Below are 11,153 nucleotides of genomic sequence, written 5' to 3' on the forward strand. Positions count from 1 at the left end.
AGAGAAAAATACGAATTTTAATAAGTTTTGATTAACTGTAAATTACTTATGTATAAGTAATATTTTTTGAGTTAAAAGATAAACAATTATAATAAATATAATTAAATAATATACCTATACATATTTTTTATAAAACTGTTCATTGTGATATTCAAAAATTGGAAATGGTTTATTCTATTTGTATGATTAATTATGATTTGTTTGATTTTTAGTGCCATTGCAATAATTTTTTTATAAGCATACATCTTATATTACACTAAAAAGTATAGAGATATAAAATATATACCTATACTAATAAGACAATTTCGCAATTATTTAAAATATTAAGATTTCAACCTTGATAATAATATAGGAGTATATAACTGCATTTTCATTTTTAGGAACAAATTCAGCTAAGGTAGTGGAGCCGCAAGACGAACAGCAAATTACCTACAGTAGTGAAGAAGAAATACTGCAACATCGCTGTCTGGCCGTTGACTCAGAAGTAGAAGACGAAAGAACGGCATCAGCGACGGAGGAAGAGATGATGGCCGAAGAGGAAAAACCTATAGTAGCGCTGGAGAAAGAACGGGTTTGCATGGTGGAGGATGAGTACCACCATCACCTGCAGCATATCCGCCACCATCAGCAGCTTTCGTCCCTTTCCGATCTAGTTAGCCGGCACTCGATCGACAGCTTGGACCAGGAGTGCGGTCACACAGCTGAAGATCCTGATGATGGCAACTACCCGGGTTCGTGTCTAAGCGCCGAAGATAGTGGTGTGCACACCGAGGACATGTCGAGTTGCGTGAGCCAAGCTGACGACGAAGAACGATCCAACTTGCAGCCCAGTCCTGTTCTGCTGCAACAGCCACCGAACGTCGTCCAACAACATGTCGGCGACACGTACAATATGGTATATATACAGTATACTATACATACAATAATATAATAAAGCCCGTATAAGGTTATACGTGACTACATTATATTGTATACCATTATCGGCACATATTGCATTATATGCAATGTTTACTGAAATGTACTATTTTGCGCGTGTACTAATTATGGACGTTAAATGATGTAAGGTTGCCCTGGATATGCTTGTCAGTATTTAAAATTTTTTATTTTAAATTCCTAAGTATAGCATATTCAGAGATTCCTATAAAAATAATAAATACTTATATTTAGAATATTTTTAAATTAATTTTTAATATATAGAATTCGTGATAAATGGGTTCTACTTAGAAAAGTTAGTCACTTATACTGGAACATAAAACGACAAACAATTAAAAATAATAATCAAACTTCTGACGGTATCCCTGTACTGTAGGTTAGATTAGGTTAGGTATAAAATTAGCGACCTTATCTCAAAAGAGGTACAAATTTATAATACCATTTAATACTCGTACTATTTATGTACTTTGTTGTTTCAAATTTCAATGTATAAGACTCTTGACACAAAAATATTAATATTATTTTGTTAACCTACATTACGTCATACATGATGACTTTATATTTTATAATACTTTTAAAGTTTTTTTACCTTTTTGATGCAAATAATTTTATTTATGGGAAGTGTGGACCATGTTTCTATAATAAGGAAACCGCGAATCATAGGAACTTGGAAACTGTTAGATTAACATTTTAATATATTTAATGACGCACGTGCTTTGTAACTGCATAACATAGAAACATATCTATATATACTTAACCAAAACCGCCATCTGAGTTTCTTTTATAATATTATACTACAGTATAATATTATACACCACATCACGCGGTTTAACGGATGGCTTACAAGATTTTATCATAACCCGTGACGTCCCTCGATCGTTTGGATTATAATATTTTAACCGCAAATTTATAAGGTTTAGTATACATAGTAGATCAGTAATAATTTGCAATTATATATATATATATATAATTGGTTCGCTGGAATTGTGCTCTCAGAAGTAAACTGTGGTAATTTATTATTTTATTATTTTATTTTTTGTGATTGTGTGAATTCTGAATCATTTGTATATCCGGAAAATTTAAGCTCTTGAAATCACACTTGACTTGTATCGATGTCTTCTTTAGGTACTTGAATTGACTCCCGTCAATGCACTGGAACCACCCAAAGAGAAACCACCTCCACCACCTGTAGACGCATATCCTGATGACGATAGCCAGGTACAACTTCCGCTTGAACCTGTAAGTATTAATTATTAACCATTACCCATAATTAATATATATATATATATAGTACTGAATGCGGTGTGTTGTTGTTGTGTGATGATGCATAGGCCGTGGACAGCATGGAGTCAGCCAAACGTATAAAGAAAGAGATGTGGATGAAACGTTCTAGTTTTCTTGGCTTGGAAGAATACACGAACGGTAATGCCAGCTACGAGCACGGTAAGTCTCCGATAAAACGATTTCGATATAAATAATCTCAAGCACCGTGCCCTATCTTATGTTTGTGCTGTATATTATGTGTTATAGATTTAGAAAATTTGAAGTCCAAACCTCCTGATTTGACGTCGTTCCTGGAAGAGGAACGTCGGCTGGAAAAACTTTTGTACAATCAGAACAAACCCGAACGGCAACTACATGATACAACTAGGGTTAGTGAAAATTTCGGTATTCGATACTTTATAAAAATATCATATACGATAGTATTCAATATACAATATGCAAGATGTTTCGAGGTTTTCCGTGTAAAATTATAGACTAAAACAAATAAAAAATAAAACTGTAGAATCAATTTTTTTTTTAAAATAAAAATTCAAATAAATATTTAATTTAAAGTTACTGTACTTAAATACTATCAAAAATCCCGCATTTGCAAAATGCTAAATTATTTTCGATTCTCATTCATAAGCCTACACGTGTAGTTCTTTCTTAAAGTGTATAATAAAAACGTAAACCTGAAAAAAATACCCTTTATAGTGATTGTGCGTATTATGTCGTAATCACGGTTATCTTGACACTCGTATTTTTAATTAAATTATGTATTATGACCTTTTATCTGAGCATAGAAAATTACGATGTTGCAGATTTACGAGAACGTCAACAGCATTCCGTCGCAGAACGTGTATGTAGATGACGGTGGCGACAGCGAGAGTAGTCAATATATGAGAGACATATTACAGGTAGAAGAACAGAGTCGGTGTAATCAGTTGAAGAACAAAGCAGCTCAAAATAATATAGGTAAATTATGGTTTAAACACCTTTACCTATACATTACAACTTATCCAATATCTGAATAAATATCCTGTACTGGCTGTACTTACTACAATATCCAACGGGGTTAAAAGAGCAACTGATAGAACAATATAAAATAAAAAATAAAAAATAACTGGTTTAGAAAAAAATAAGTAATATTATCATAATTTTTATTTTTTATAAATAATTATTATAAAATGTTATTAGTTGCTAATATAATTGGCAAATGTCACGTGTTAATAATAAATAATAATATATGTATATGGAATAGTTTTTCTTAAGGCACTCGGTGTGAGGTAATTAGAATAATATCTTGTTTTGTAAAATTAATTTTTAATTTTTTTTTAATCATATAGAGAAATAAAATATTACCTGCATTGAACTTTATTGTTTAATTTTATAGTCTTAAATGTTTAACTTTTTTCTACTAACTATTTTTTACTATTATTTAAAATAAAATAAAAATATGAGAGTTCAATGTTAAAAGTCTTCTTTCAGATAAAAAAAAAAAAAAAACATTTATCAAAATCCAATATCTCTATGAAGCTTGTGTTTCTGTGTTATTATTTTTGTTAATTTATATATTGTACAGCCTCCCCCCCTTCTCGGGTAGTAGATTAGTTAAAAAGTATTTTAGTTATATGAAGGTGACAGTATAATTGTTACATTTCATAGAACTGCAAACATTTTTTATTATTATTATTCAAACTGGTCTTCTTTTTTTTTTTTATTACATTTGAATGCTATCTGTTGCTTTTAAACTTGGAATTTATTATGAGGCATTGGTTGAATATTTTAGTACAGAATATTTTTACCTAAATTTACAAAATTTGTAACTAATAATCTATGATACCTACATGCATCATAATATTATAAACACTGGAACATTTAGTTATAGAAGAGAAATATTTTATTCGACATGACGAATCGTATTTTTTGGTTTTGGTAGGTGAAAAATTAGTGAAAAAATTAAAAGAACTCGAAGAGGATCTAAACAATCAAGAATGCGCTCGAGTTGGATCAGCACACTGGTTGCCGCCACCCACCCGTCACTCCATGCAAGACATCTCATCAACTGCCTCCGTCGCAAATGTCGGTCCGCAGCCACCGACATTAGACCACACTCAGTCCATGCCAAACTTGGAGGTGAGCGTCATTTGATATTTTAGTTCCCTCTGAACTTTTTTTGCCCGTCTTAATTAATTATTCAGAAATGCTACGAATTTTCTGTAGAATTTTAATTTTTATAACGACTGTTAATCAACGCTCTAAAGAGCATATATAGATAATATTATGTTCATGCCTTTATGCATGTATAAAATTTACTCCTTTACCTGTTTTATATCTTCCCGAAATATATAACTTACTCAAAACTATTTAAATATTTAATGAAAATGAAAAATGAGAAGCTTTTATAGTTTTATATTAATCTATTACAGTTTTCTAAAATTTAAAAAAAAATAAAGAAATAAAGAAATTATTACTGTCCTAATATAAAGAATATTTATAACTGGGCCATACAATATACATATAATATACCATAACAATTAATAATGGTATAATGAGTTATAGAATATAGATTTATCTAATAATGACCTTACTGTATTTTTTGAGAGTTAATACACATCTTCAGTGTCGCTGAAAAAAGTTTTTTTTTTTTTTTGTTGAATTTTCTGATACTAAGACCAACCCACCTAAGTTGGGTTAGGCTTATCCGCTTAGGTTATACAATAATATGGTCAACAAAAAAGTAACATTACAAAATGTTTTAAAATAAAAGCATTCCATTTTTCTCTCACAATAACATTCATGCATAGGTATGTACTTTACCAAAAATCAAATGAATATATACTCGTATAATTTATATTAGAAAATTAATAGCGTTTTCATTATTATAACTTAAGAAATGTAATTTGTTGATATATGTACACAAATATACATAGTAGAAGTATAAAAATATAAATATTACAGGATAATTTATTATTATATATAAATTCATATATTATAACATTATACCATGTTATAAAGTACATTGGCAAAGGACAAAGGTGAAGCCTTCACAGAAATAATTTTTCAAATTTTCACCTTATACGATTATAATAATTTATTAAGCGTTTAAAGATTTGTAATTTTCAAATATTCTAAAATTAGATTCTTTTTTTTGAGTAAATAGTTTTTATCGTCAATCTTTAATTTCAACCACAGAAAAATAAAATAAATTTTTATGAAGGTATTCAACAAAGAAAAAACTCAAATATAGGTATACTCGGAGCGTTCACTCCACTTACTTGTGTAGTCGTGTAATTTAATATTGTATTTTCGATAATGGATATAAATATTAACTTAAATACTTAATTATTAATTGTTTTATCATTTGTGTATTTACAGCAACAGCAGCCTGTTCATAGCATCAGTCAATACCATCAACCTGAAGATTTTACATGGTTCGTATTATTTTCATATTGTTTTAAGTTTTATACCTACCCATTGATTAATTTAATATCTAGATATTTCATAATTAAATACTTATACGATGTGTTTATGATACGCAAGTGTGAAAAACTGTAGAAAAACTAATTTCCTCTCTCGTTGACAATTTTCGGGTCGAGTACTTTACATATAATTTATACGACATGTCGATATGCAACACCTACCTATCTCTTCGATAAATTCTATTTGGTTTTTACCTCGCACTAAAAATCAAACAGCCAACGTAGCGACGAATTAAACGAAAAACGTGTGTAGTATACTTGATACTTACTCGATAAATTAAACGTATAATATTTCATGCGCGCTGTTGTCGTACGTTGTCTTGTTCGAATACTTCTCGTTGAAGTGCGGTGGGTGTTTGTTAATTTATTAATCACACTTGTTGGGCGTCGCGGTCATGTACAGGACTGCGCTCACATGTTTGAAATAAAATACTCCTAATATTAAACGTACATTATACCGATTGAATCGAATCCGTTGTATTTAACAAATCATGTTAATATAATATTTCAGGTCTTCTCAGAACGGTTGCCCTAGACCGGTCCAGCAGAGTGTCTACGCCAAAAGAAAGCCGATTAATAGTCAGTCGGAAAAATATAATTACCAACATTGGCTTATTCAAGTAAGTCGAATCGAATTTTGTATAATTTTGTGTTTGTACGAATTTATATTGTTATGCATTATTACTTTGTTTTTAGGAAGCAGAACATCGACGTCTAGTCGACCGGTGTAACCGTCAAGTGCCGCCCGGCGCTATTGCGTCAAACCAACCACGATCACGTACCAGACCGTCTCTACCGCCTCCACCACCGCCATCACACAAAAAACCTTTGCCTGATTCAGTTATTAATACCTTGACTCAGCGTGTGCAAGACCGTTTATCATTCAATGATTTCCATAGGTGATTATTCCGTTTGATGTTAATACATATTTTTGAAGACAAATGTACTTTACCGGGCTCGCTCCACCTGAATTTCCAGAATTTTTTTGTATGTTTGATGTTGAATTCAAGTGTTTAAATATCAAGTAAAAAGTTAGAACCAAATAATTTAAAAACAAAAAAATTCTTCAAACATCATGGATTTTAATTAAAAATGTTTAAAAATGCTTTTCTTTGTCCAAAATCGTCCATCATTCTTAAGCTGTTAAACTTAAAAAAATATTTTCTTAAATTTTCAATGAAACGCTTCGTAAAAATCTTAAAATAAGAATTCGTGAAATTTTTTTTTTTTTTAAACTTCTAAAATATTTATTTCCAACAAAAATTAATTATTGAATTTAGTTTCGAAAATACATATACACTAAAAAATTGAATTTCACAAGGGAGCCAGCATAATTTACATAGCCTACTTTTGTCTCTAAAACGATACAAAAACACTTATTTGACGATGGATTTTTTGTCGGGTGTGACTTTTATAGACACGATCACATCGCAAGTGATGCTGCTCCACAAGAATCGATGTTGAGCGTCAGTGGCAAAAAGAAGTGTTCGCACTGCGCAGTGGAACTTGGTCGCGGCGCCGCCATGATCATTGAGAGCCTCCAATTGTTTTACCACATTGAGTGTTTCAAGTGTTGCGTATGCTGCGTACAGTTGGGCGACGGCTTAATGGGAACTGACGTACGAGTCAGGAACAAAAAGTTGCATTGTCACAATTGTTTTTCGAGTGATGATGGTACGTCTTATTTGTTAAATGTTAATCACACCTACTTTTAATAAATCAGTAATCAAACAGCCGTCGTGATTATAATATTATGCCATTGATGTGTTTGCAGGAGTAAAATTCAGTTGCGTATAGGAAGTACGTTAAGTGAAATAGTATTAAAAGATATAAATAAAATACGAATTCAAGTGTTAAATTTTTAAAAATATTTTATTTATGTATAATTTAATATTTTATAATATAAAGAGAACGAAGGAGAGAGAGAGTAAAATTGTATTTTGTTGTTGTTGTGTTTTTTTTTTTAAGTAATGTAAACAATTTATTTTTTCAATTTTTATTGATATCTATACTATCATATACTTACATATATAAAATAAAATATAATACATGCAAGTATGTTATTGTTGTTATAAGTAATAATATAATGTAATTTTATAGTAACCTAAAATTTTATTTTACCTATCGTTTTGCTTGCGGACAATTTTGTTTTATTAAAGTTATTGCAATTTCTTTTTGGCCTGGAACAAATATCAAGAAAATATTTAAGAACAAACTCTAATGCAATTTACCCAGAACATTTTTGTATTTTCTTACCTAATCGTAAGTGAATGTATAGAGCTAAGATGACAACGTGAACAGGTACTGAAACATGTTCGATTTTTGACAGCCATATCTGAAAGAGTCACAATATTATACTTTTTAATAAAATAATAAAAGTATTTAAATAGATTATACTATTAATATTAAAAAAAAAAAAAAAATGTTCATTGTAACATTTATGTGATTCAACTGTTGTTTTACATGTATTTCACAGGACAGACATTAAAAATAATTTATATTATAATATGCCGTTATCTGTATTATGAATCTTAATTAGATAACAGAAAGCATAGCATTTTAATACTAGTCTTACTTGCTTAAGTAATTCTCCAGCTTTATCAAGATCACCCCTTAGTGTTAACGCTACCGCTAAGTTATAATAAAGAACAGCCTTGGCAGATTTTTGTTTGTCCGGCTTCCATTGTTCAGTTCTAAGCTGTTCATGTATTTCAGGTTCAATATCGTCAAAAGCATTAGACTCTTTTAGCATATCTATTGCTTCATTTGGTTTATCTGACAGTATCAGTGCTTCAGCTGCATATAAATGACCTAAAAATCTACAAATAAAAATCATAATAGTTTGTAAGATAATAGACCTTAGTAATTCTAAACAGATAATAATAATATGATATTAACTTACTTATGAACTTTGTTAATTTTGTCAGACTTTAGTAACTCTTGTGAATACTTTAATGCAACCACTGGATCACCAAGACATAGGGCTATATATGCTCCAGCTGATTGAATACAACCAAAAAGATAGTCTTTGTGTGGTGTGTTAATAGGTGTATGAGAAGGTGAACAGTCAATAGTATCATTTTGAATTAATAAAACTGCATTACGAATACATAATGAGCCAAATTCGAGACTTGGCATTGGAATGGATGCAGAAACTGCTTCACAACTATAAAATTTGAAAAATAATTAAATTTAGAAATTTTGAAACATACAATTTGTTCTTAAGCTAACCTGTATTTTGTGTCTGGAAATAACTGTGACTTCAAAATAATTTTTCTGTGTTTACCAGAACCAATAACACCTTCAATATAAGGTTTCTTAAAATCAAAATCTCTGTCGTTACTCTAAAATCAAATTATATATGTGCATTTCCATATTTTATGACTTAATTTAATTAAACACGCCTATTTACTTTTTTATGAGTCATCATACAACACTCAGCTAATCTTAACCAAAGCCTAGGATTCATGTGATAAGTTTGTACAGCTTCAATTAGACAGTCAAATGCTTCTTCAGGTTTTCTAGCGTGTAATAGACTTATACCCAAATTGAACATAAGCTCAGTTTTAATACTTGCACCAATTATATGAAGCGGTTGACCTGACAAACTGCCTTCAGCTACTCAAAATCAAATATTTATTATTTAATAAATAATTTAACATTTACAATGTTTATTATTGGTTTTTACTTCATACCTTGAATAGGCTTAGTAACATCAACAATATTTTTTTGGTGTTGGACAATTGCTTTGTAAATAGATGTGAATGACAAGGTAGGTTTTTTAGCATAATGATACAAACAAGCTACATTATTATTTATTAAAACTGAAGAACACTCTCCAGTTTCTCTGTAATAGAAATGTCGATGAATAATTAAATTAGATTTAAATTTATAATGTAAAAAATTATTACATAAAATCGTCTTTCACTGGAATATCTTTCAAAATTGCAAGTGCTTCTTTATGGTTACCGCGAAGGTATTCTAATTTCCCCATTAAAAACATTGTAATTGAGTCCTGGAAAAGTATAAAAAATATAATTTGTTTACAAAACTTCTTTACTTCTTTATAAAAATAATAATCTAATACTTTACTTGTTTTTCTTTAATTGTATTTAATTGTTGATTACACTCATCAAATAAATTTAGCTCCATTAGAGACCTAACTCGGTACTGAATAAGACTGACTCGAAATGCATCAGTAGCAGCATCTAAATTGGCTTTCTAAAAAATTTGAAAAATTAAAATATTATTCTATGAAAATAAGATTTATTTGTAACCCAGTCATATAATATAATATTATACTTTTTCTGTTTTCTCTGTTTCCGTGTGAATAGGACCTCCTTGATCAGCACTACCAGTTAATATGTTAGTGGCATTATCTGTTGATACAAATTGGCTTTCAATATAAGTTATCAATTTCAGTGCTTCTGCAGGTTTCTTAGTATCTATATTTAACTGGACTATCAGCAGGCATACTTTATGAGCCAAACTTTCCTCTATAACAAATTCAATAATTAGGTATTATATTTGAACATACATTTAATATCACGTGCAATAAATGATTACCTAGAGATTCTATAAATGAGTAAACTTTGTTTATCATAGCCAGTGCTTTGGTGTAATGTTTCAAATGATATAAAAACACAGCATAGTTATAATAATAAATGCAATTTTCAACATCTTCTAAAGAATCCAAAAGTTCTAGATTTAATTCCACCTGTAAACAATAACATTATTGAAAAACAAATTTAAAGAAAACGAGCAAACTCATATCAATAAAATGGTTACGTTTAACAAATTACCTGCTTACAGACGTCTATAAATGACTTTTGAAATTTGTCAGCAGTACATAGACCGCTTTCGTAGAACTCAACGATGGCTTTATTGAGCAGTACTTTAGGGTCATTGGGCCTCGAATCTTCAATTCGTTGCAGATGTTCTAAGCAAGATTTGTAATTTTTTTTTTCATATTCGGCCAATGCTTGCTGAGCCCAATCACGTTCTTGGTCCGTTATATTCGCAGCGGACACTTTGCCATTAGGTTCCTGTTTGTCGGACATTTTTTTTCTTGTCGTGCAACTCGGTACTATGTACAAAAAAAGTATACACTCACGATGTAAATTTCAAAGCACTAGAACGTTCGTTATCGTGTAACTTTAAAACCTAATTTAAATATAAGTATTAGCTTTTTTTTACGTTTCAAACGTTCTAACTTAAGATCACAGATCGTAATTTGACAATTGTTTTCTTCTCTCTTTAATCAAACTATTTTATTATCACAAAAATATAAACAACTTTATTATTGAAATTGTGGTCGGAGATAGTACGGTGTTATGGTTAAGTGTTTAACCCTGGTTTTAACCACAGAACAATATGGTTGTACTATTGCCGTACGTGGCGCGCTCTACTCGTTTTTATAGAAAATATAATGATATTCCTGTTCGATTATGTTTTATTCAATACTACAGTGCACAA

The 11,153-nt window shown here is 30.2% G+C and overlaps 2 protein-coding genes across 3 annotated transcripts in view; one reads left to right on the forward strand and one right to left on the reverse strand.

The window, feature by feature from the left end:
• LOC112601739 overlaps positions 1 to 7,566 on the forward strand; it is a 49,198-nt gene extending 41,632 nt beyond the window's left edge. The window contains exons 5-15 of one of the 2 annotated variants that reach the window (XM_025349501.1): positions 381 to 895; positions 2,059 to 2,172; positions 2,265 to 2,376; positions 2,464 to 2,585; positions 3,018 to 3,171; positions 4,136 to 4,332; positions 5,575 to 5,630; positions 6,190 to 6,298; positions 6,375 to 6,577; positions 7,096 to 7,352; positions 7,453 to 7,566. In XM_025349501.1, coding sequence (XP_025205286.1) covers positions 381 to 895; positions 2,059 to 2,172; positions 2,265 to 2,376; positions 2,464 to 2,585; positions 3,018 to 3,171; positions 4,136 to 4,332; positions 5,575 to 5,630; positions 6,190 to 6,298; positions 6,375 to 6,577; positions 7,096 to 7,352; positions 7,453 to 7,475 — 1,862 coding nt within the window. In that variant the 3' untranslated portion in view covers positions 7,476 to 7,566. Of the gene's footprint in view, positions 1 to 380; positions 896 to 2,058; positions 2,173 to 2,264; positions 2,377 to 2,463; positions 2,586 to 3,017; positions 3,172 to 4,135; positions 4,333 to 5,574; positions 5,631 to 6,189; positions 6,299 to 6,374; positions 6,578 to 7,095; positions 7,394 to 7,452 lie in introns of those variants that run through there. The other variant, XM_025349500.1, reaches the window with a different exon arrangement.
• A 199-nt stretch (positions 7,567 to 7,765) lies between these two features.
• LOC112601698 (CCR4-NOT transcription complex subunit 10) lies at positions 7,766 to 10,931 on the reverse strand. The gene is made up of 12 exons (XM_025349437.1): positions 10,481 to 10,931; positions 10,245 to 10,395; positions 9,981 to 10,174; positions 9,771 to 9,899; positions 9,590 to 9,693; positions 9,374 to 9,525; positions 9,091 to 9,296; positions 8,910 to 9,022; positions 8,581 to 8,844; positions 8,254 to 8,497; positions 7,935 to 8,013; positions 7,766 to 7,858 (listed from the first exon to the last, which is right to left on the reverse strand). Exons 1-12 carry the CDS (start codon positions 10,736 to 10,738, stop codon positions 7,800 to 7,802), a joined length of 1,953 nt encoding a protein of 650 aa, XP_025205222.1. The 5' UTR covers positions 10,739 to 10,931; the 3' UTR covers positions 7,766 to 7,799.
• Positions 10,932 to 11,153: the final 222 nt, after the last annotated feature.

Source organism: Melanaphis sacchari, unplaced genomic scaffold (assembly GCF_002803265.2).
Source record: "Melanaphis sacchari strain LSU unplaced genomic scaffold, SCAv2.0 Contig7_pilon_pilon, whole genome shotgun sequence".
In the NCBI taxonomy this organism is placed as follows: Eukaryota; Metazoa; Arthropoda; class Insecta; order Hemiptera; family Aphididae; genus Melanaphis; species Melanaphis sacchari.